General features: G+C 46.8%; 1 protein-coding gene across 1 annotated transcript in view; it reads left to right on the forward strand.

Moving 5' to 3' along the window:
- The window catches only part of CHMP4B (charged multivesicular body protein 4B), a 40976-nt gene extending 18385 nt beyond the window's left edge, over positions 1-22591 (forward strand). The window contains exons 2-5 of the mRNA XM_008506921.2: positions 17672-17849; positions 19592-19706; positions 20696-20822; positions 21721-22591. Of these exons, the coding sequence (XP_008505143.2) occupies positions 17672-17849; positions 19592-19706; positions 20696-20822; positions 21721-21785 (485 nt within the window). The 3' untranslated portion in view covers positions 21786-22591. The remainder of the gene's footprint in view (positions 1-17671; positions 17850-19591; positions 19707-20695; positions 20823-21720) is intronic.
- The last annotated feature ends 2827 nt before the right edge of the window (positions 22592-25418 follow it).

Below are 25418 nucleotides of genomic sequence, written 5' to 3' on the forward strand. Positions count from 1 at the left end.
TATAACATGAAATTTATCATTTTAACCGTTTTTAAGTGTACCATTTCGTGGCATTAATAACATTCTCATTGTTGTGCATGATCTGTTTTTATTCATTGGATTTTTTTGGCCAATATTAATCATTGCGCAGATGGGTGCTTAAATTTTGTGTTTGCAGGGGCTGGCCCTGTGGCCGAGTGGTTAAGTTTGCGCGCTCTGCTGCAGGCGGCCCAGTGTTTCGTTGGTTCGAATCCTGGGGGCGGACATGGCACTGCTCATCGAACCACGCTGAGGCAGTGTCCCTCCCACATGCCACAACTAAGAATATACAACTGTGTACCGGGGGGCTTTGGGGAGAAAAAGAAAACAAACAAAAAAATTTGGTGTTTGCCTTTAAGATTAGTTATTTGGTCTCTCTGAGCCTGTGTCTTCATCTGTAAAATGGGAGTAATTATAATAAGGGCTCTGGAGTCAGGCAAACTGGGTTTGAATTCAGGCTCTATCACTTACTAACTGCATGCAGTCTTGGGGACGTTACTTAACTTTCTAAGCCTCAGCTTCCACTCCTGCCATATCGAAGGGGAAGGGAATGAAGATTTATTGAGCGCCTACTACCAGGTATCGTGCGGGGAAGGGAATGAAGATTTATTGAGCGCCTACTACCAGGTATCGTGCCTACACAAGTGCCTTGTGTGTGCTGCCTTGACCCTCGCAGTGGTCCAGTGAGATACTGATGTTGTTATCCTCATTCTACCCATATGGACACTGAGCCTCAGAGAGGTTAAGTGACTTGCCCAAGGTACCCAATTAATAAGTCTTGGGACTACCCTCTTAGGGATGACTATTATGGTACTTTCTGAAATGGGATTTTTTTTTTCGTATAGATTCTGATTCACCTGCTGTTTGCTGAGCCTTTCTTAGATGATAGGGATTGTAGTTCATGCCAGGATTATTTTATTGTCTTATCACCATTTTATAAATGAGGAAATTAAAGCTCAAGGCTCACCCAAGATCACCCAGATTGTAAATGATAGGGCCAGAATATGGACCCAGGGCTGCCTGACTCTCCCTCATGGTTACCTGACTGTGGCCCAGTTGTTTCAAGCAGTTGTTGATAAAAATTAATTTCATTCCTGCATTAGAATTTGCCTAGTCCCAGGAGATTAATTACAATGAGATTTGACCTGAATCACAAAACAGTGAAAGGTTTTGGAGGGGTGGATAAGGGAGAGGTCTTCCTAGCCATTGTTTGTCTGCTCAAAAGTTTTGCAAGGAACAGAAATAGAGAGCTACCATCAGTTTCTTTTGTTCCTAGGAAGTTGAAGTCAGGAACAGATTCCTTATTTCTTCTCTCATTGACTCTGTGAGGTAGGCTTGTGATTTCATAAACGGAGCGAGGACTGGCAAGGATAAAAGTCTCATTAGAGCTCTCTTCCGAAGCTGTGAGGATCTCAGGCTGTTGTTGGGGTTTTAGTCCACTGAGATAGTTTTGAAGACCACATGTGGTTCAGATAAACTCTTATGTGGAAAAGCAATCATGACAGGTCTTTGGGCAGTTTAAATCCTTCTGTCTTGCTAGAAAATATTTGGTTGTTTGAAGCACCTCTAAAACATTTTCCGCAAGCCCAGGAGTCCTTGAAAAGTCCTTGGGAGGGGGAGGGAAGTCAGTTACAGGAGGTTACCAGACTAGCACAATAAAATGCAGATTTAAGTCCTTGCCTTTGGCATTGATTAAGAGTTTCTAGAGAGAAGGTCATCTCCTTTCTTCTTCCTGGTAGAGAGGAAGGCACCTTTACAGATAGAGATTTAGTTCTGCTTTTTAGTTGCTTTCCTGTCTGCAAAGAAACCAGCCTCAAATAGTCCTCATGCCAAAGAGACATATCTTGGGGTGGCCATTCCAGTCCCCACAAAGCCCAACCCACAACTTTATGAGCAAGTATTGGCACAGTCCTCTTGCTCCCAGGAACACACACCCAGCTGACCCCACACAGGGCCCTAACCTGGACACAGTCTCTTGCTCTTGGGTCTTGATTTCTCCAGCTGCTGGGAGCGGCCTTCCCTCTGTATGCCAAAGAGCTAGTAGCTGTGGCTTAGGCTGGTGATCTGTGGGCAGAAAGGCTTTCCAGCCCCTAAGGAGGGAGAGGCTGAAGCTGCCTTCCACGTTCCAGCCTTGATCCAGGTTTGCCAGGTTTGAGAGGTGTGGCAGATGGCTATGGAAGAGGAAGTGAGAATTGCCAACCACCTAGTTCTTCGGTCAGGGAGGGTGAGTGTAGAAATAAGAGGCAAGTTCCCCCAAAGGTGGGAAGGAGTGTGTGTGTGTATAAATAGGACTTTAGCCAATCTCCCACTTTATCCCTCTGACCTAGGTGGACTAGCAGGGTGCATGTAGGGGAAGAAATGCCCCTGCTCTCTTGAGATGCCTTTTTGCTCTGCTCTCCTTTTGCTCTGAGATCCCAGAACCTTCGCTTTTTGCATCTCCCCACCATGGGACAGGATCCATGACTGGGTTGAAAGGGAAGAGGGAGGTTCCATCTGATTCCTGGGATGCAGGGTGACCATATATCATCCAAATCAGGACACTTACGAGAGTGAAAGGGGGTGCCATGAATAATTACTCTGGTATAGCAGATATCAACTGGGACGGTCCCAGGAAAACCAGGATGTATGGTCACCCTACTCAGAACTTGGGGTAAATAGGCCAGCACAAAAGTTGGTGAAGGCAGAGAGTAGCTAGAAGAAAAATATCAATTCTGTTGTTATCTTCCTGGAGGCAGGAGGATCTGTGCAGAGGCTGCTGCAGTGGTAAAGACATGGAGGAAGCTGAGGCAGCAGAGTTGGGAGATGGAAGTAGTGAGGAGGTAGACCTGCAGAACTTGGTGGACCAGTCAAGAACTCCTGAGATCCTCATCAGGAGGCCCTGGCTTTGGGACTGTCAGTCTCCTTTTTCTCTAGCTCTCTCATTTTTAGTTCTTTGGCGGATCATTCCCTTGTGCAAATCCGGTAAGTGCTGTTTCCTCAGACAACTGCATGTACAGTACGTGTGAAATTTCCCATGTTGTGTTGGGGATCCACGGAGCCCAGGTTGAGAAGCCTTGCTCCAGCTTCTCTCTCCTGCTATTTTTCTGTCCTGCCTCATTTCTTGCGTCGGCCAGTTTGTTTTTAGTTGCAGGTGACGGAATGCCAGCTCATACCATCTTACTCTGCAGAAAGGGATTTATTGACTCACATGACTGTGGGAAATGGCAGGGTGGAGCTGGTCTCTCTTTCTGCATGGTGACTCATTCTTACGGACTTCCCCTGAGTCTGGGCCATGATTACAGGCTGCTCTGAATTATAGCTTTGGATCCTGGGGAGGAAGGAGTGTCTGTGTACCTCTATCCCCATTTCTGTCCTAGCATTGTTAGAAAAATCCCGGAGAAGGAATCTGATTGGCTGCTTGGATCATGTGCTCATGACTAGACCAATCACCGTAATCAAGGAGGAGCCTGTTCTGTGGCCCAGCTTGGATCACAAGCCTACTACTCCACCCTCTGGCCAGGGAGGCAGGGTCTCTTTGCTGAGGCTTGGGTTCTGAGGGGGTTGGTCCTTAGGAAAACAATTGCTCCTGTGCTTTTCTCCTCCTCTCTGGTAGAGCTCACTGCTCCTGCTCATCCATTGTTTACCAGCCCCAGCAGGAGAAGGACTGAGACCTGGGTTCTGGTCCTAGGCCCACCCCTCCACCAGGTGCTTACTGAACACCTACTCTGAGCTGGTACTTCTCTGGGCATTAGTTTCCTCCCCTGTACAAACAAGGTTAGATTTATTCTCCACTAGTACAGTTGTCCAGCCAACCATCCCTCTGAGCACCTACTACGTACCAAGGGTACGGACATGGAGAGAGACAGTTCTTCCCTCCAGGAGTTCTCATTCTTGTAAAATTACAGGCAGTGGGAAAATGGAGATATGCATTAAAGTTCCAGGACTCTGTGGTTCTGTGCCCCCATTTTTTTGTGGATCAAAGCAAGACTATTTTTTCTCAGAAAGGCACCAGCTTCCTGTGTTTCCTCTTGCCTTCCTTCACTTGCTGCCATTTGAGCAAGGAGGGTGATTTGTCTCTACAACCCCCACATCATGTCTCTATGATTTGAAAAAGAGAAAAGGCTGGTTTGGTTTTCCCTCTTGCTTTGGAAAAACACTGGAAAGTGTTTTTCTGCTGGCATTTCCCCCTTCCTCACTTTCCCACAAATGACCCCAGCCCCCAGATCTCTGTTGTCATCTCAGTTGCCAGGGTGCTCTCCTGCTTGCTCAGGCAGAAGGGGGCTCTTGTTGGCGTGGATTCAGCTGGAAGCAGAGGAAGAAAAGCCAATTGGAAAAGAAACATTTCATCCCAGCCTGGGAACGGAAACCAAGGGCAAGCTCTGTTTCCCCTCTCTTCCAGCCAAGAACCTGGTCACCCCGAGTAAGCCTGGCTCAGAGCATCCAGCCTGGGACCTGGCAGGTGGGGTGGGGGCAGTGCAGTCCATTCCTTTACTCCACTGGGGGGACCAGACTACAGCTTCGGGGCCAGGCATAGTTAAGTTGTTCTTAGTAAATGTTTGCTGTTTGAAATATATATGCCTTTTCATATCTGGGGATAGGGAAGAAATTGGCTATTTTATTTAAGTTACTTTTTTGTTTGTTTTGATTAGGTATCATGTAAATGGTACATAATTTGCAAAGTGCCTTCCCTGCCCCAGCCACTCAATGTCCCTCCCAGAGGCAATCAGTTCCAAGGTCCCGAGATAATCTCTGTAAATTACAAACATATGCCTATATATTCTCCTGATATGCACATGCATAAATGGTAGCAATTTGGTTACCCTTGAATCCTGTGCTCTTTAGAGTTTTGTAAGAAATTATTTAGATTTGACCCACTCAGAAGTCCCTGAACTTCTCAATCTTCATCATATGGATTTAGAGAATGTTAATTCAAATTTCAGCTACAATTTGAATTTTGAAGTCCACAGCTCCATAGAAGGACCTGATGAGAATGGTTCCCCCCTTCCTGCCCCAACTCCTCTCCCCTAAGTCACTCATCTCTCTGAGAAATGGCATCCCAACCACCCACTTGTTCTGGCCAGGAACCTGAAAGTCATTCCTGACTCCCTCTCCATTTCCTTCCCCTGCACATTCAAACAGGTTTGTAGGCCCGTGGAGTCTTCCCTCCTGGTGTGTCTCAGGTTCATCCTCTCCTGGCCAGCCCTCTGCTGTGGCCTTAGTTCAGTCCTTGAAATCCAACCTTACAATAGCACACTCATTTCTCCTTCCTGGCTTATGTGCTATTATTGTCATATGTTTTACTTTTACATATTTTAAAAACTCTACACTGCATTATTTTTTTTTTTGTTTAAAGATACTTAAATAGTTAAAAAGCCTTATATGTTTACCCATATATTTATCCTTTCTGGTGCTCCTCATACCTCTGTGTAGAGCTGTATTTTCATCTGGTATCATTTGCCTTCTGCCTGAAGGACTTCCTTTAAGATATTCTGTTTTGGGGCCGGCCCGGTGGTGCCGTGGTTAAGTGCACACATTCCACTTCGGCGGCCTGGGGTTCACTGGTTTGGATCCCGGGTACGGAAATGGCACCGCTTGGCAAGCCATGCTATGGCAGGCGTCCCACATATAAAGTAGAGAAAGAAGGACACGGATGTTAGCTCAGGGCCAGTCTTCCTTGGTAAAAAAGAGGAGAATTGATGGCAGATGTTAGCTCAGGGCTAATCTTCCTCAAAAAAATAAATAAATAAAAATAAAACAAAAAAATCTTAAAAAAAAAAAAGATTCTGTATTGTGGGTCTGCTGGTGATGAATTCTTTCAGCTTTTCTCTGTCTGACAAAGTCTTTATTTTGCCTTTGTTTTTAAAAGATTTCACTGGGTTTAAAATTCTAGGTTGACAATTTTTTTCCTTTGGTACTTTAAAAATAGTGCCCCACTGCCTTCTTGTTAGTATTATTTCCTATGAGAAATCTCTATCATTCTTCTGTTGCTCTGTATGTAATGTGTATTTTTTTTCTTTGGCTGCTTTTAAGATTTTCTTTTTATCACTGGTTTTGAGCAATTTTATTATAATGTGCTTTAGTATAGTTTTCTTCATATTTCTTATGCCTAGGGTTCATTGAGCTTCTTGAATCTTTGGGTTTATAGTTTTTATCAAATTGGAAAATTTGGGGCCATTGTTTCTTGAAATATTTTTTCATCTCCCTCTCTTCTTTGGGGACTCCAATTACACTTACATAGGCTGCTTGGAGTTATCCCACAGCTTTCTGAGGCTGTGTTCATTTTTAAAATTCTTTTTTCTCTGTTTCATTTTAGATCGTTTCTATGCTATGTCTTCAAGTTTACGAATCTTTTCTTCTACAAAGTCTAATCTGATGTTAATCCCATCCAATAATTTTAATGTGTAGGAGCTCATTTCAGATCTTGTTAAAAAATATCTTCCACCTGTCTGCTTAACTTTAGTCTTTGCTAAGTCTGACGTCTGTATTAGTTCTGGGTTAATTGCTATTGATTGATTTTTCTTCACATTTCCATGGTATTCACCCACTTCTTTGCATGGTAACTTTAAAAAAAATATATTTTTATTTATTTGTTTACTTTTTGAGGAAGATTAGCCCTGAGCTAACATCTGCTGCTGATCTTCCTCTATTTTATGTGGGATGCCTGCCACAGCATGGCTTGATAAGCAGTGTGTAGGTCTGCACCCGGGATCCGAGCTGATGAATCGTGGGCCACCAAAGTGGAATGTGCGAACTTAACTGCTGTGCCGCCAGGCTGGCCCTTTGCGTGATAACTTTTGATTGGCTGTCAAATGTTGTAAATTTTACTTTGTTGGGTATTGGATATTTCTGTATTCCTATAAATATTCTTAAGTTTTGTTTAAGCGTAGTTAATTTCCTTGGTAACAGTTTGACCTTTTGGGTCTTGCTTTTAAGGTTTGTTAGGTGGGCCCAGAATAGTGTTTATCTGGTATAGGGCTGGTTACTCCCTACTGTTGAGACAAGACCCTTCTGATACTCCACCCAAAGCCCCCTAAATTATGAGGTTTTCCAGTATGGCTGAGAACAGCCACTATAACCAGCGTCATGTGAGCACCCGGTACTGTTCTCTCTAATCCTTTCAAGTGGTTCTTTCTCTGGCCTCAGGTAGTTTCCTCACACACATGCCCCGATCGGTATTCTACTGAATACTAGAGAGGGACCCTCTGCAGCTCTCTCCTCTCTGGTACTCTCTCCCTCTCTCCTGTGAGCTCTAGCTGCTCTGGTCTCCCCAGACTCTCCGCTCTATCTTGTCAACTCAGGAAGTCTGCCAGCCTCTGCCTGGGTTTTCTCTCCTTGCACTGAGGCCTGGAAACTCGCAAAGCAATAAACTGGGGCTGTTATAGGGCTCATCTTGTTTATTTCCCAGATCTCAGGGATCGCTGTCCTTTTTTGCCTGATGTCCAATGTCTTGAAAACTATTGTTTCATTTCTCTTAAGTGGGTGGGTGAATCAGGTCCCTACCATTTTATCTTGGCTAGAAGCAGGAGGACTGTGGATTTGAATCCTGACTCTGCTAGTTGTTCACAAACTTTGAGAGGTTAGCAAGTTACTTAATCTCTCTAGCCTCAAACCTCTTCATCTATAAATGGGCTAATAAGATTTATTGTGAGGATTAAATGAAGGAATAAAATACAGTGCTCTGAACAGGTGTTAGCTCAGGTTCGTATGTGAGAGAAGAACCCAGGGTCAAAGTTTGAGCTCAGTCCAACCATTAGGAATTGAGAAGAGGAGGGAAAGGATGTAGAAAAAAGCTCAAGAGGTGGGTGCGGGGACTGGGGAGCCAGGCTAGGGCATCCCCTAAGGCTGATGGGAGGGGAATTTCAGAGAGAAGAGGTCAGCAGTGAGGCGAGAGACAAGGTGAGGGCATCTGGGTTCACATTTTAACTGTAACTACCTCTTCTCCTTGAATAACATTTGTGAATGATGTTGGTGGCTAGCGTTGAATCTGAGTGCTGACATCCTCTGCCCAGCTGGAGCAGCTGAGTTCAGAGGCCAGGAGTCTGATTTTCCTAACTCAGTTTGTGAAACCAGTTAAGATAAAAGATATACTGCTCATTTCATTGGACAGGAAAAACTCGATTATGTGAAATACTCAGGAAATGGAGTGTATTGATATTAATTACATTTTCAAGATCACACAGGGTCAGTCAGAAAGTCTTTTGTGTTTGTTTCAATCTGGAAATCTCAGAACTATAGAGGTTCATATATTGTTGGAGCTGGAGGAAGACCGTAAAGAGAGCATCTGATTCACCCTTCTCATGTCCTTGATGAGGAGTCCGAGGCCTTATGGGAGGGACCTTGCTCAGTGACATGATTTGGTTGTGGCAGAATTAGGTCTAGAAGGCAAATCCAGGACCATGGGACCCAAGTTGCACGGGTCCTTCTGTCTAGACACAAATCTCCCCCAGAGTAGTGGAAGGGGCACTTTCCCACGGGGCAGGGCACCTGGCTTGGATGCTTCCTTGGCCATTGCCTTTAACTTTGTGACCTTGAGCAAGTTGCTGAACCTTTGTAGCTTCAGTTGTGTCTTTAAAGTGGGTATGACTTTAACTGCCTGAAGGCAAGGGATTGTCCCAGGTAACTCCTAATGGTTTCCTCCAGATCTAAGGTTAACGTCAGGTGCTAAGGGGCGGTCAGGACAGGTAAGTGAGTAACATGGCCAGGCACACAATGTGGGCACTGGTGGGTGCTGGAGAGTACGTGCCCCTTCTAAAAGGATGGCTGCTGCTTAGCTCTATTGAATTGTTGCCAGACAGCAGTGTGGGCTTAGTGTTGCCAGATAATCTGCATTTTCAAAAGGAAGCCAAAACTGGATTTTTGTGTGAAACATGTAACATTCAAATTTACATATTAAGACATGGGACAGCTGTGACATATCTGTGGGCTATACAAGTGTTCAGTTTTAGCCTCTGATAGCTGTTTAAATGAAATTCTGTGACCTGGCTGGCATACAGGAAAGAACCTTGGCCTTGGGCCCCAGGGTATGGGCTGTCTGATTGTGGCCCTCAGTAACCAGTGGTAGGCTACTGTCCTTCCTGGGATCTTACTTCCCCCATCCTTGCCCTGGGTTACCCTTATCACTGAGAGCTACTCTCTGGCTGCCTGCTGTGTCTGGGAATGAAACACCACCTCTTCCTGCCTGAATTAAACCCAACGACAGTAGAGCCATGGGAAGCCATCAGCTGCCCCTTTGGGAAGAGGAGGAGGCAGCCACATAGGCGAGGTGAGCCTGACTCCCCTTTGCCATTTTCTCTTCCTCCTTATGGCCCAGGCCACTCCCACTGGCCCACTTTGGAACAATCTGCTGCTTGCTCTTGGTCTCTGCTACCTCCTTCCAGATGTAGTCACAGGGGAGGTCCCAGGCTCACTGTGTCCTAAACATTCCCCTGGACCCTTTGTTTTAAAGTTCTAGGCATCTCAGTGGGGGTTAACACAGAAAAAACAAGTGGGCAAGTGACAGAAGTTTGAGATACTTTACCAAGTTGTAGCCGCCGTCCCCGGGTCTTCTTGAATATAGAGGGAAGGTCATTTCAGATCTTGGGAAAAGATCCAGAGGCCATTATGGGGTAAGAGGACAGAGGGCACAGAAGAAATAGCAGGGGGAAGTTGGGCATTCCGGAGCACGCCTTCCCTTCCTCTCTCAGTGCTGTCAGGGGTGCAAAGACGTGGGTTCACCCTTGAGGAGCTTGTGGTCTGGGGAAGGCATAGGGCAGCATGAGGGAAGAAGACATTTATTCTTTAAAACAGGGGAAAAAACTTACTACAAACTCCCCAACTATGTTGAATTGTCAACCTAAATGCAGAGGAGCTGATAAAATGGTTCAGTTTCATCACGTGTACTTTTAGCCAATTTAAAATCCACTAGAAAAAAATTTTTTTTCCAGTCGGAGGCTTTTACTGCCTACCCTCGTGGATTACCAGTTAGTGGAGAGTTTCTGGACAGACTCACTGCCTCCAGATGCCCTTGGTGCCAGACTGTGCGCTTGTGGAGTCTGTTGGCTGGGGAAAGCACGGGACAGTCAGACCCCTGGGCTCGGCAGAGGAGCAGGCCAGCTGTCTGCTGGGTGCAGGGCATTTGCAGATAGGCAGCCTAGCATTGATCCCGAGCCTGCCACTGCTGAACCGTGTGACTTGGGCAGGAAATATGCTCTTTGAGCCTCATGTTCTGATGAGTCAAATGGGGCAATAACAGTGCCTACCTCCTAGGGTTGTTGGGAGGAGCTGGTGGGCGTGTAAAGCACCAGTCACGGTGCCTGGCACCCAGGAAGCCCCTCATAAATGTTAGCTGCTGTGACATATTATATTTTTCTCCACTGTGGCACAGGGGTATACTCTTTCTTAGGGAGACACACAGGACAGAGACAGGAAGATACGGAGATCCCCAGAGAGAAAGTCAGACACAGGCAAGGAGAGAGAGACAGAAGGGGAAAAGAAATGGGCAAGCTGGAGAGAATGCTCGCATTTTTCTAGTATTTTCAAAGAGATTATCTTTCTCATCTGCCCTTGGGGTAGTGATGTCATTCCCCATTTTCCATTTGATGAAGAGGTAAAATAACTTACCCCAGGTCAGTGTCAGGGCCAGGATTCTGAGGCCAAACCTCATGCTCTTCTCTGTGCCCTAGTGCTGGTAATGCATCAAGGAAGAGGTCCAAAGGCTCGAGTTGGCTAAATAATCAAGGTGCTTTTAAATTAGTTTTTCCCCATATTGGTTTTTTTTGGCAGTGGTGGTGGTTCTCTTTCTATTAAAATGGGCTCTGAGAAGTCTTGCAGCTAATAATACCAGTGACCAGCATTTACTGAGCACATCTGCATGACCGGCCCCATTCCAGGTGCTTCACATACATATCTCATTTGAATCCTCTGAAAGCTCTGTGAGGGGAGTATTGTTATTATCTGGGGATTCGTGAGGGGAAGTAATTTGCATAGAGTTTACTTGATAGTGGAGGTGAAACTTGCAGCTGGACCACTCCACTCCCTAAATGACCATTGTTAGTAACCCAGCATTTTGAAATCTGAGCTTGTTTGATGGTGTCTTGTCTTGCCTTCACTGCCTTTTACAGAACATACTTTGTGCTATTTAAATGATTTTGGAGCAGTTTGATATTCTGTTAGATTGTTAATTGGGGGGCTTATTTCTTTCATCTGTGTCCCTTTTAAACAGGTAAGGGGCTTCTTTCTTTCTTGCTAGAGTTTTCCCTTGCAGCAAGTCCTGTACTCCCCTTGTGTTTGCTGATGAAGTCCGCAGGGTTTCAGACTCTGCTTTCCTGGTCATACACAAGTACTTATTTACCATCTCTAAATGGAGCGCATTAGCTCTAGGCCATGGAGAGCAAACTAGGGGAACAGGCAGATACATCACAGAGAAGGAGGCTGCTCTGAAAAATGCTGTCTGCACCTCTAGCCTGAACTTTCCAGCTGTGTGGGAATAAGCGCAGTGGTGTCAGGATCAGCCTTCCAAGGCTTTTGCAGGATGAGGCCCTCTTTTCCACAGGTGAGCCTGGAACACTGAGCAAAGATGGACACAAAACAGCCTCTGTCTGGGCTTAGCAGTGCAGTTTGGTTTCTGAGACCTTTCTGTGGGTCCTGTAGATCCATGCTGTTCCGCCGCCTTTATACAGGGTAGAGAAATGAGAGCTCAGCCCTGCTCTATCTTCTGAAACTGGGGGCCGGATCAGTAGCACCCACTTGGGGAAAATACTCGGGAACCAGGCAGACTAGCACCTCTTTTCCTTCCTTTTTTCTTTTTCTTCTAACTGGGGACTTAGGAGAGCATATCAGGTAGCTTTCCAGTTCTTTCATGTGTCAGCATGAGGTTTTAAATGGAGGTTGCAAAGGGCAGAGTTTGGAAATTGGAAGAAGGAGCGTTAGGAGACTGTTTTCCTTACGGCAGGAGAACTGCTGGTTTATTTATAGCAACTTAATTTGGAGATAACAGAGCTGAGATGGAAAAAGCCCTGGGCTGGAGACCTGGGTTCTAGTCCTGATTCTTCCTCTAACTCGCTGCAGGATCCTGGCAAGCTGTGTCACTTTTTGTGCGCATCATTTTTTCTCAGTTATCTAATGAGATGGGTTGACTTCAGTATCTCCAAGGGTCCTTCAGGCCTCCTCTGCTTTTCATGCCCGTATTGTAACTCTTATTTGGTCAAGATTTGGTGAGGTATCTGATGCCATGTGATGCAGGGTTGCTTACTAATAACTGTCCCTGCAAGAAGATGGGTTTCTTTGACATTGGTGGGTAATGTTCTTTTGACGTAGAATTTTTTCTTGCCAATATACACAGGGCAGATGACAGGTGAGGCCAGCAAAGTGACTAGTGGCTTGAGGGTCGCATGTGGTTTTCTTGGCTGATCGTACCCTTATCATCTGAGGTTTACTCATGGGTATAATGAGCAAGGAGCATCTGAATGATTGCTGGAGGCAGGCAAAGCAGGGCTCCCTCAACTTCACTGGGCTCCCTGCCTGCCAGTACCCCTGCCGTGACCAGGCTGCTGTGTAAGTGCCCTCTGGAGTGGGTGTGTGTTTGCTGTGTGGTTTGTGCTGAGAGTGGTGAAGAAGCAGGACTGTCCTCCTTCTCTCCCAACCCTTGTGCTTTCTGGTTGAATTCAGATGTAGAATCTTGGGTCTTTGAAAGAACTGTGGACACCGTCATTCATTTAGTGAGAGGATATTAGTGGGACTTCCTTCCCCCCATTGCCTGAATCTCTCTATATGGGTAAGGAGTGTAGAGTTTTGACTTGTTTTTACTGTTCGTTGAGATGCCCTGGGCTAATTGCCTCTAAGCTGAATATCCCCAGATTAGGGCAGTCAAACTTACCCTCCTCAGCAACTCTTCCAAGAGAAGTCAAGTCTGCCTTTGCCTAGGAGAAGGGACTGTCCTATCTGGTTGTATTGAACTGATGGGTTCTCTGAAAATGATTTCTGTGCAGTCGCTAACAGATGCGTTGCAGGAGTTTCCTTCTGGTCCTGGGTGAACATCTTTTATACTGGTCTTTCTGCTTCCTAGGGTATCTGTTCTGTATTTTTCCTCCAAATAGCTGTTCAGAGTGTCTAATGAAGCAACTGTCTAGAGACCAATGTTTATTTCAACATGGTTGGAGTTGTTTTTGCTTCAGCTTTCAGAGCCAATAAAGCTGGTTATTAGATTCTGTAATTGCTGCTGTAATTACTCTCTTGCAACCAGAAAAGGCGTAATTAAATATGGAGATTCCAAGGACTATTTTTTTCCCATCCAAAAGCAACCTCTTAAACTTCTATTGGCCTGGGTTAGATTTCACTTGTCAAAGCCATTGTGCTCATGAATGACACTAGGGTTCTTTGGCAGAAAAGAGATTTCTTTGGACCACCCCCTTCTTTGAATATTTGGTTTAGATGAACTCTTTGTTAACCCAGTACTTGTTTCTCTTCTTTAACTCATTTTTTCCCAAGTTTTATTGAGATATGATTGACATATAACATTGTATTAGTTTTAGATGTATAGCATAATGACTTGATATAGGTATATGTTATGAAATGATTACCACAATAAGTTTATTAACATCCATCACCTTGCATAGTAACAGTTTTTTTTCTTGTGATGAGAATCTAGTATCTGCTTTTTTAATCCAACCATCAGGAATTTGGGGAAGTATAAGGCACTAATAGCCAGCATGTATTTATGTAAAAACATTGGGCTTGGCCCTTTGGACTTTGGCTACATATGGAAGCAAATTTCTGTGGTCAGAAATAAGGTTTGGATGGAGGATGTTTTACTGTAAGTGTAACAGTATGCAGGAGGAGTGGCATTTTTCTCATTTAGTTTGCCCTAAGTTATACTTCACCACAGTGTGACGCATTTGTAAGATACAGAGTGGTTCAAGCGCTGTGAATATTTATGTTTACATATATTCTTGCAACCCGAATGCTGACCCCATGTCTAATTTCAAGGGTACTTTACTTATGAAGTGTGTATGGAACGAGGAGATTAATTGTGTACCCCTCCTCTCTGAGTTCTCAATTAGTTGAGAAACACGCACAGGAGTTAGATTGGGGTAAACAACTCAAGTGTCCCTGCCAGACACCATCCTGCAGAGTTCACTGCGTGGAGAGCAAGAGACTGTGAGCCCTGCAGGCAGGAGGGGGAGCCCTGGAGGGCCAGGTTGTTTGCTCAGGACCTTTTTCTAGTCTCAGAGAGGGCACACCTTATGTGAGGATGGAGGGAAGGGCAGGTGCTTACAGAAGTTTCTCTTTTATGGGCCAGGAGGAATGCAGGGAAAAGATCCTACCAAATGATTGTTCTGGTTGGTGTTTCAACGAGACATTATCATTTCTCCTTTGAGTCACAGGTACACAGGAGATAAACTATGAGTGTACCCCATGTGAGGAACCCTGCACAGAATATATGAAAAACTTAAAAAACAAATGAAATTGGAGATTCAGCACTTACTGTGTACTAGTCATTGTGCTGGATGTTGGTCTGCAAAGATGAATAATACAAACATTATTTCATTCATGGAGGACTCTTGCATGCCTCCCTGGTATGTTTGGGTGTGTGCTTACAGATCATTTATTGCTTGGGGGATTTTCGAATTAGGATAGAGGTCTGAGAATTTGTAGGATTTGCATGCAAGGAGTCACTGCCAATTAAAAATGTATTAGGAAGAAAGTTAAAGCAGTTCTCAATCTAAGGTGTTAATAAGGAAATAGAAATTTGATTTAAAAATCAGAATGTGACTGACTGTAGAAAATCAAGACTTGCACTACACTCAGGAGACTGAAAAGCAAGACAGCATGTCATCTCAGTATTGGTTCTTGAGAACTGTCCCAGTGTCACTTGACATCATTCTGAGCCTGCAGTGGGAAGAGCAGAGGCCTGGGGTTTCCACAGGCCAGTGGTTTAGCTCTCCCCTCCCCGCATAACGGCACAGTGACTTGGGTGAGCCGCTTCACCTTTCTGATCCCCCGTCTCCTTGTTAGCGTGGATCTGGGATCTCTGCCCATGACTGAGTGTGGGAGGATTAAATGAGGAGGTGGATGGGACTGCCACGGCACCTTGCTTGCTTACCACACCGGAGGCACTCAGAATGCCTTGTTGAATCTCAACTGGTGGACAAGTTGTTATATGCTGGGCTATGGCATAGGAGGTGGCAACAGCTGAGGACCTGGGAAGGGGGCACCTGTGGGACACTGGTCTGAGCAGACTTGAGAATCACTTGTTGATTAGAGTATGTCTGGGTCACTTTCTGTGGAAACGCAACACAGCACCAAGGAAGTCATGGAGGAAGCAGCTCCAGGCCCTGAGCACTTACCAGCACTCTCCTAGGATATCTTCCCTCTGCCATGATGGTCGATGGCAAAGGGATTTAGAGTGGGTGCTGGGGCTCCCAGAACCTGCCTTGTGGAGAGAATCTCAGTCCCTTGCCTCCCCCAGGACCTTGCAGGCCACATTAAACCATGTGGAGGCTTTGTCTTGTAGGCAGAGGAAGCTGTTGAAGGTTTTTGGGGTTTTTGGAGATTTTATTTTTCTTTTTTCTCCCCAAAGCCCCCCATTACATAGTTGTATATTTTAGTTGTGGGTCCTTCTAGTTGTGGCATGTGTGACGCTGCCTCAGCATGGCCTGATGAGCAGTGCCGTGTCCACGCCCAGGATCCGAACCTGTGAAACCCTGGGCCACCTCAGCGGAGCGTGCGGACTTAACCACTCGGCCATGGGGCCGGCCCCCTGTTGAGGGTTTTTAAGCAAAGGAATGACGTGGTTGGATCTGCACTCCCTCTTCTGTGTTCCCACAGTCCCCTTGACACTCTCTGGTGGACTGGATGACTCCTCCAGGGCAGGATCCAGTCTTTTTCATTAAGTGGAGGCATACAGTTACAGTGGCAGGGGTATGGCCTTTGGAGTTCCACACCTAGCTTAATACCTTCTCTGTCACTTACCACTTGGTGACCTGAGTTACATAACCTCTCTGAACCTCAGTTCCTTCATCTGCTAAAAAGAGTGGTCATTTCTTCCTTAAAAGGTTGCTGTTGTGAGGTATTTATATAGTGTGCATGACGTAGTGCTTGCAGAAGGTGAGGGTGTTCATTAAGGGTCGTGGGGACCCCTGGGTGTGACTACAGGATGGATTTCTTGAAGTCCTAGGTCATTCTGGCCATTCACACCAGAATCAAGGGAGATATCAGATTGAATGGTTTTTTCAGCTTTTAATGAGGCACATTTCATTGTTCTTCAGATTTTTTGCCTGCTTTATCCTTTGGCTGGGAGGATTTTTCCTGATGGTTTTATCTGCTGCTTTGGAGGAACAGGACTGCTTACATGCAGGCCAAAGCCATTTTCGTTTGGAAGACGGCTTTCAGGACAGAATCCGAGGCTAACAGGGAGTGTGAGTGGAAGGAGCATGGGACCTATTCATGTGACATACGGAGCAACCACAGCCCCTTGTGGGGAGGTGATTGACTCTTACCTACAGCCTACAGGAGATCGCTCTGGTCTGGAGCTCAGGGATGGGGGAGCACGTGTGCATGGGTGCATATGTGTGAGGCTAGTGCTGTCCAGGCCAAGGCAGGGGCTGGGCAGCTTCCCTGACTCGGCCCGTTCCTTCTGCTTGAGTCTGTGCTAAGCCTCCTTCCTGGCTTTGATGCCCGTCTAAGATATGTGCTAAAGATCATTTATAGTATAAAGAAGAGAATTAAGACAGTAAGGGGAGGGAAGCCTGGGTTTTGAGTACAGAGTTGTGCTTTTGGCCTGTGCTCTGCCACAGATTCACCTTGGTCAAGTTGCTTGCCCTGATTGGACCTTAAAACAAGATGATCTCTACAGCTGTAACATGCCAGGAGGCCGAGAAACAGGATGACGTTGGCTTGAGCAAAAGGTCAGACTCTAGATTTTATCCCTGGCAGGGAGTTATCTTTATTTTAGTTTTAGTTATTTTCTATGATAGAGAACGCTAGAGACCATCTTCAGGCATGGGCCTTTTTGCTTTTGTTGAATACATTTCCAGAAGGAAATGACTGGGTCAGAGGGCAGGAACATTATTATGGCTGTTGCTATGTGTTGTCATGTTACTTTTCAGAAGCATTATAACAGTGTACAGTTGTCAGCTGTGTGTGATAGCATTTTAACCCCAACTCCAGTATTTGGTATAGTCATTATTTATTACTTTTGTAATTTACTTGGCATAAAATAATACTTTGAAGTTGCTTATAATAATTAGAGCTGCTTTTTTTTGGATGTCCACTCTGTTTACTGGTATGCTAGGTGTTTACATATATTTTCTCATTTGTTCCTCACAATCAGGGAACTTGTCAGGGAAGCTGAGTAGCTCACCTAAGTCTGTTAACTGGCGTTTGAAGCCAAGACACTTTGACTTCAAAGCACATTCTTCGTCTGGGCGCCTCTCCATGCTTTGATTTGTGTGGGGGCCGTTTCCAGAGAGTGCGAACTTTTGCTTGTGTGCTTGGCTGCATTTTCAAGTGTGTGAATTTAGTATAGTTTTCTTAGACAATTGAATGTGCTCTTTGTGTAGAAGAGATTACTAACCCTCTCTGATAGTAGAGGCAACGACCGAGGGGCATCATTACAATTAGGGAGGAGACTCACGTGAACTCTAGGCCAATACCCTGTGTCTGGGCTCTCTGAAACCCTGTTTTCTCCCCCATGCAGCGGCCCTCCAGGCGCTGAAACGCAAGAAGAGGTATGAGAAGCAGCTGGCACAGATCGACGGCACACTATCAACCATCGAGTTCCAGCGAGAGGCCCTGGAGAATGCCAACACCAACACCGAGGTGCTCAAGAACATGGGCTATGCCGCCAAGGCCATGAAGGCTGCCCACGACAACATGTACGTGGCCACCCGCTGTTGGAGGGGGCACCTGTGCGGCAGGGTAGTGCTGGCCCTGGAATGCCTTGAGCCCAGGCCGTGGCCCTAGCAGACCCCTTGACTTACCCAGTCAAGCAGCTGAGTTTGTTTTCATTTGTATTCTTTTTTGGAACTCCTTCTAAAATGGATTATGTACCCTGCTGCCTTCAGAAGCAGATGTCATGGAATGAAACAGAATTTTCTGAGTAATTGAGGGTTATTGTGATGAGCATAGGACCTCTCACCCAGGTCCTCTGACTCTGGTTATTAAGTGGGGAAGCCATGTCCCAGAGAGGGGAGGTGACTTGCCCTGGGTTATGCATGAACTTGGATAGAATTAGGATTAGAATCAATGTCTGTGCCTTCTTCCTGATGCTGTCAGGGGCCCTGAAAAGTGTGGTACATCTGAGGGCTTCAGATCTTTGTTCTTATGTCTGCTTTTGATGGAATTTTCTACCTCTTCCTTTGCTCCCAGGCTTTGGCTGTCATATTGACAATGTTCTGGACCTTAACAGTCCTTCCTTCATGTGGCTGCTTCTCATATACAGTGGCCTAAGAAATTAGATAACCAAGCTTGTTACAGTTGTAATTAAAGGCCAGCGTAGCACTAGGCTGCAAATGAGGGCCTCTCCCAGGAACATCATTGTGTTTGCCTTAGTGCTTGAACTTGGCAGCATATATTTGGGGGTGGTTGGAGCCCTTTTGCTTACTTTTGGGTACTTACTCATGCTCTAGAATAAGGGTTGGCAAAATGCAGCCTATGGGCCTACTGCCTATTTTTGTAAATAAAGTTTTATTGAAACACAGTTGTGCCCATTAATTTACATGTTGTTTATGGCTACTTTTGTGCTACACATCAGGGTTGAGTGTGTGTGATAGAGATCGTATGGCCCCCAAATTCTAAAATATTTACTCTTTCGCCCTTTACAGGAAAGTTTGCTGATGCCTGCTCTAGAAATGGAGGGTTGCAGGAAAAGTAGCCTTTAAATAAGTGAAGGGTTGTCTGAGGGTGAATGTGAATGTTCGTTGGACTGAGCTTCCTGAGTGAGGTCCTTGTCTGCTTCATTTCTGTTCTCCCAGATGCCTAGCACAGAGCACATCTCAGTAAATACTATGCGTGCTTTGAAGTATATGCGTATATACTATGTTGATGAATTATTTGTTTATACAATTGACAGTGTATAGAAAATAATTCTGCATGTTTGCCTTTCCTTTGGGGCCTAGTAGAGGAGCCATAAGTGGATTTGAGTAGATGAGAAGGGCCTGTCAAGTGGCTATATTTTATGATTTGTGATTTTACCTCTCCCTGTACAGAGTTGCCCCTGAGCTTGAAGAAGAGCTGTTGACCCAGGAGTTCAAGTCCCCTGGTCTCTCATCTGACATGTTCACCAGCTGCATGAGAGACCATGACTGTGGCGCCTAACTTCCCTTAGTGCTGTTTCCTTAGGGTGTTGGATTGGGTGATGTCTAAGGACGCTTCATCCCCCTGACTTTGTGATTCTCTGTTTTAAAGGGAGAATAGAAATGGACAATATTTTTATTGTCTGTATTATAATGATAATAAATATAGACAATAAAGACAAAAGAGTAATTCCTCACAGGGAGTAATTGCAGGGGGTGGGGCTGGGAAGCAGATCGCGTGGAGCGGGCTTTCTTATCCCACTTCACGGAGCCTCTTTACACAGACTGATCATCTGATACGACATCTCTCCATTTCATTTAAGGGACATCGATAAAGTTGATGAGTTAATGCAGGACATTGCTGACCAGCAAGAACTTGCAGAGGAGATTTCAACAGCTATTTCAAAACCTGTAGGGTTTGGAGAAGAGTTTGATGAGGTGAGTGGTTTCACACAGGTCATATGAGCTTCACAAATGACACCTGGGCTGCCCTTTGATGCGCTGTTGAAAGCCCTGGCAGGGAGTATGTGGATTGTAGATCCCTCCAGAGACTTGGACATGGACAGGGCATGGTATTAACCCTCCCTAGTTCTGGATTCTGAGGGCAGAAGCTTAGGTGGAGTAGAGGAACCTTCGCTGGGACCCCTCACCAGGCTTCAGGTCAATAGTTGGTCTCAGCAGGTAGTTGCCCTACACCTTTCTGTGCTGGGCCTTGGCTCAGAGCTGGAGCAGCCAAGGTGATCATGCCCTGGAGAAGTTTACAGGATTTGCCCTCAGACAACTCTGACGTGAGGTAAAGGTGAAGCCAAGGAAGGAGCATCTACGCCTGGCCCCTGAGGGATCCACCTGGAACTTGGCCACCTACCAATTTTTGCTGTAGCCCTTAGGACCTTGAGTCTCTTAGCTTTTTAAAATACAGTAACGGGCCCTGTTAAAGGTACTTCATTCTGCCTTAGATGTGAGTGTCCTGGAGCTCAGGCCCTCTCTGCTCCACCTCATTCCCTGGGCTCTCTGATTCCCACAGTATAGCTGAGAAAACAGCCTGCAGCTCTGACCCTTGGCTCCCAGCACCAGGGTCTTCATGTTTCCAGACTGGAGTTTGATGGACTAGTCAAGTTAATTTCAATTCAGCAACCGTTCCTCAGTGTGCCCAGTTCTGAGATAAATAGGAATGAAAAGACACAATCCCTTCTCTCAAGATGCTCACAGCCTGGGGCAGGTCACCAGATGTAGGCATCAGTGATTGCTCCCTAGTGTGTTAGGTTCACCAGTAGAAGTGTTAGAGTCACAGGGCGTGGACCTGGAGTTCATTTCCCCTCTCACCTCAGAAGGATCGTGTGTCCTCTGAGCCATCAGGTAAGAGGTACAGCTGCAGGGGCTGGGATTCCCAGGGACTTCTCTCTCATTCTTGTGTTTCCTTTTACCAGGACGAACTCATGGCCGAATTAGAAGAACTAGAACAGGAGGAACTAGACAAGAATTTGCTGGAAATCAGTGGACCTGAAACAGTCCCTCTACCAAATGTTCCTTCTATAAGCCTACCATCAAAACCCAGTGAGTACTTACCTAGAGTCAGGATACTCCCGTGACAGCACGTGGTGGATAATCTGGTGGTTGTTGGCCTCAGTTTGATCCTGAGTTTGCCACAGATTGAGAATCAGGTGGGATCTGTTGTGATGGCCCCAGAGACAATGTCACCTGCCCTTTCTTAGTTTCTTTCTGTAACAGTTTCTTAACCTTGGCACTATTGACATAGCCAGATCATTCTTCGGGCGGGGGAGCTGGAGGCGGGGGCGCTGTCCCGTGCACTGTGGGTATTCAGCAGCACCCCAGGCTCCCCGTTTATTTCACCCTCAGGTAGAAATATTCCACACAGAACTGCTTGATTTGGCATAGAGAGAGAGAGCACAGGGAGTGCAGTGTGACCAGGCTGTTGTCACCTCACTCTCCCATGTGTCAAGGGACATGGCCCCTCAAGTTGGGTCAGCTGCCTTGGGTGAGGTGTGGGCAAAGGTCCAAACGCTGTCCAGCAAGCCGCCTGAGGGTGTATAGAGATGGTTCAAGCCGCTTGAGGTAGAGGGGGGTGCTGGGGAGGATTAGATCTCTGCTGGGCTTCTTCCAGCTCTCCCTGACCTTGGGTGCTCTGGGACTGAGGCCTTGCCTGAATCCTGACAGAGCTCAACATAGAATCCTTTTTTGCCTGGTCCTGATGCGAGTGGAGGGGAGGTGCTGGGGAAAGTGTGCCTGGTTATCTGGAGTTTTATGTTGCAGCTTTCAGGCACAGAGGAGCAGTCTGCTGGGGGCCTGGAGAGCAAGCTGGCTGCAAGGGCAGGGCTGTTTGTAGACACCATGTAGCACAGCCCTGGCCCCCAGCTGGAATGTGTTGAGAGCACCGCAGCCAAAATAGCCTTTCTAAGTAGCCTCCTAAATAGCCTTTCCTCTCTTCACACAGCCAAGAAGAAGGAAGAGGAAGACGACGACATGAAGGAATTGGAGAACTGGGCTGGAACCATTTAACTGGTCCAGCGCGGGCTGGGCCCAGACAGACTCTGGTGGCCTGCTCAGCGGGCAGGCGTGTGCGTGTGCGGGGCAGGCAGGACGTGGTGCAGGCAGATTCCATCGCTCTCGAATCTCCCTCCAAAGCAGCAGGGCCGCATCACTGCTCACTCTCTGCATAGCATGGTCTGCACCCAGCGGTATGGGCAGGGGGGAGGGGGGCGGGCGGGCGGGGTGGGAGGTGCCTGCTGTTTATAATGTTGAATTTCTGTAAAATAAACTGTATTTGCAAATCCAACATTGAGCTTCTGGACTACGCTAACTTCACTGCTGAACCTCAATGGAAAGGGTCGACCGTTTGCAGTTGAAATGATCTGAAAATGTAGCCTCTGTCCTTTTAAGTCAGTTGACTTGTCGTACATCTCTTTGTAAGACTTGTATGGTACTGGCAGAAAGTCGTTTTTTAAAAGCCATAGGCTTTTCCTTGTCCTTAGCTGTAATCATCTGATTTGGGTTTCCTCGAGAGCTGTATTTCTGTCCATCAACTGTGTACTGGCCCCTGTGTTTACCACTCTGGCCCACTCCTCACTCCCACTCCCCTGGTCTTTTGGAGTTTGTGATACTGATTTGAAATGAATGATGTTCTCTTGAGAGCAAGTGAGATTGTTAGAGTTAAATTCCAGCTATACATTTTTCTAACATAGCTCTAAGGTCCTTGTTGCTGTTTGTGATAACTGATAGATAACTCATTGGAAACATGTGCATACATTTATATTCAGATGAAATTATGGTTTGCACTGTCTATTAAATATCTCGATTAATTTTCATACTTTGCCGTTGTGTTCAATCAGTCTTTCATTTGCTTTGGGAGTTGACCCTTTCCGGGCCAGCACGGTGTCCAGTGGAGTCTGGAAACATTTGGAAGACTCGAGCATGATGTATATCAACAATTTGAACCAAAGAGCAGAGCGTGTCTTACTGGAAATGTGTTTAGGTTCTGGGAGCCGTGGATCTGTGGCCTTCACCTTGCTTGGGGACCTTCTGGGAACAGTTCAAGAGTGAGTTGGTTTTTGTGTAGCTCCAGGGTCGTCCCTAGTTCTTCTCTGTCACTGTCCATGGACAATGCCAACAGGACAACAGAGCCTCCGCCTGTTGGGAACCATGGTGCTCCCACTGACCAGGCCCATCTGGCGCACTGGTGCACTGAAGAAAACGGCCCTTCCCATGGGGAGGAAGTGTAGGGCAGCAAATCCAGGACACAAGCGGTACTTGCAGGTGTGCTGTGACTTGCCATGTGACTTTGGCCTGGCCTCTTCCACCCTCTCTACTCTTCTGTAGTCTTATACCCCCTGAGAATCTCATGAACACTACGGACCCTCTCCTTCAGAAAAGTAGATCTCTGCATGTTCATCCTCAATTCTGCCTGCGAATTGGCAGAACTGAGAGGATCTCCCCTCCGGTGCCCACCCCCAAACCTCTTAAGATTAAAGCCAACCTGAGTTCACAGACAATGCCATCCCTCACTGGGTGCCCTGGGGCAAGTTGCCCACCCTCCCCGGACCTCATTTTCCCATCTGTGAAACAAAGGGGCAGGACCAGATCATTGCAGAGGTCCTGTCTGTGTGAAGCTGCTCGTGCCCTGTTCTCACCCCTTATTGCTCCTCTTGTCAGGGCTGTCACACCTAGAATTGGGACTTGACCAGAGTGGTTCAATTCATGACATGTGGAGGTCAGGTCTGGCTATTCTCAGAAGTTCGTTCTTTCCACCTCAAGAAGAGTCTAATGGCAACGCCTGTGCCAGCTTCCACCTTCTCAGCCTGCAGTTGGTTGGGGCCCCGGATGTTACTTGCTGTGGGAGATCCAGAGTGGACTTTCTTAAGGTCTCATCAGCTGCTTCAGGGGCTTCTCACCACAGATCTGGGTGAGGGGACCTCGCAGACCCAACCATCCAGCTCTGGCATCCAGCTTTTCCCAAAACCAGGCCCAGGGCAGTGTCGGGGACTCCTGTGAGAAATAGCTGCTGATTCTTGCCAGCTGCGGGCCTTGTGCCAGACCCGTGGGGTGCAGCGTTCAGTGGCACCCAGTCACTGTCCTGCTCTTAGGACTTTCTCAGTCGGACTGGAGAGAGACCAGAATTGGTGTCAGGATTTTTTGACTACAAGCTACAGAAGACTCAACTGACTGGTATAAACAGTAAAGACATCTACTTATCCATTCAAAACTTACTCAACAAATATTTATTGAGCACCTGCTGTGTGCCAGACACCGCTCAAGGCACTGGGAGTGCATGCAACAGACCAAGTGCCTGCCCTCAAGGTGTTCACATTCTAATAATCTCAGGACAAGAAGTCTTGGGGTGGCGGGGCATGGGGGCAGTGCGGGTTTGTAGCAGTGGCTCAGCCATGTCCTCAAGAGCCAGGTTCTCTGCATCCTTCTGCTCTGCCACCCTCCACACATTAGCTTTTCCTTACTGGGCTTACTGCCTCTTGGTCATGAGATGGCCCTTCATCACACACCCAGGGTCTAAAATGAGGAGGAGCAGCACTAGCCAGGCAGATTTTCTGTCACCTCTGCCCGTGTTAAACGGCGGCAAACCTTTCCCGGAAGACTCCACACAAACTATCCCTTTGTCTCATGGGCCGTAACTGTCACATGGCCATTTCTTGCTACAAAGGAGTCTGGGGAAGTGGGGAGTGAACAAAGGGGTCCAATAAGGATTGGACCTCCTTGGGGGGAAGGGGGCTCCCTTCTTTGAGCCCATTACTGCCCATTACTGGACCAATGTGGGTTTCTGTTAGGAAGGAAGAAGAGAGGGTGGTTGCTGAGTAGATGGCACCGAGTGTCCACCATGGAAGCAGACCCCAAAACCAGACAGATGTGAGATTAGTGCTACCAATTTCTTTTAAAAAGCAGAGTGGATCAAGAAGTGTTCCTTTCAGACCCCTCAATCTGCCCCTACCCTCTCCTCTTCTACGGTTGGAGAACTGACGGTACGCTGGAATTACCCAGGGAGCTTGCTAAAAGTTGTCTCCTGGGCCCCATCCCCGTCCAAGAATTTGCATTTTAACAAACTCCTTGGGTGATTCAGACGTAAGTGGGCAGGGGCTACACTTTGGAACACCCAGGTGGACAGGATCAAGACTTCAGGGTGGCTTGCATGGATACTCCATGACTTGGCCCCCATTTTTACCTCACCCAAAGTCTCCCCCTGACTCATGCAGGATTCCCTGCCTCCTGGCACCTGTGCTCTCGGCCTCCCAGCCTGTACATGGGCTCTGGGCCCTTGTCCTTCCTCTCCTGGACACAGCCCGCCTTGTCCTGCAGGGCTGTGCTGCTTCCTTCTCTGCTTCCCAGTTCCCCACACTCTGGTCATGATTTCTCATTCCCTTACCAGACAGTGAGGTCACTGCATGTCCCGGGCCCTCCATCTCCTCGGCACAGATCAGGTGCTCACGGATGTTTGTGGGAGTGTGTGTGTGTAGTCAGAGCGGAGTGTTGTCGACTGGATGTGCTAGGAGGAGGTGGAGTCTGAGTTTGGGCTTGGAGTGGATTTTTTACCCTTGAGGGATGGGGCATTCTGCACCAAGGGAACCTTGTGAGGGGAGACGCAGAGGCAGGGAAGTGAGGGGCCGTCTCAGGAGGATTTGACTGGGA

This window comes from Equus przewalskii, chromosome 21, assembly GCF_037783145.1.
Source record: "Equus przewalskii isolate Varuska chromosome 21, EquPr2, whole genome shotgun sequence".
Classification (NCBI taxonomy): domain Eukaryota; kingdom Metazoa; phylum Chordata; class Mammalia; order Perissodactyla; family Equidae; genus Equus; species Equus przewalskii.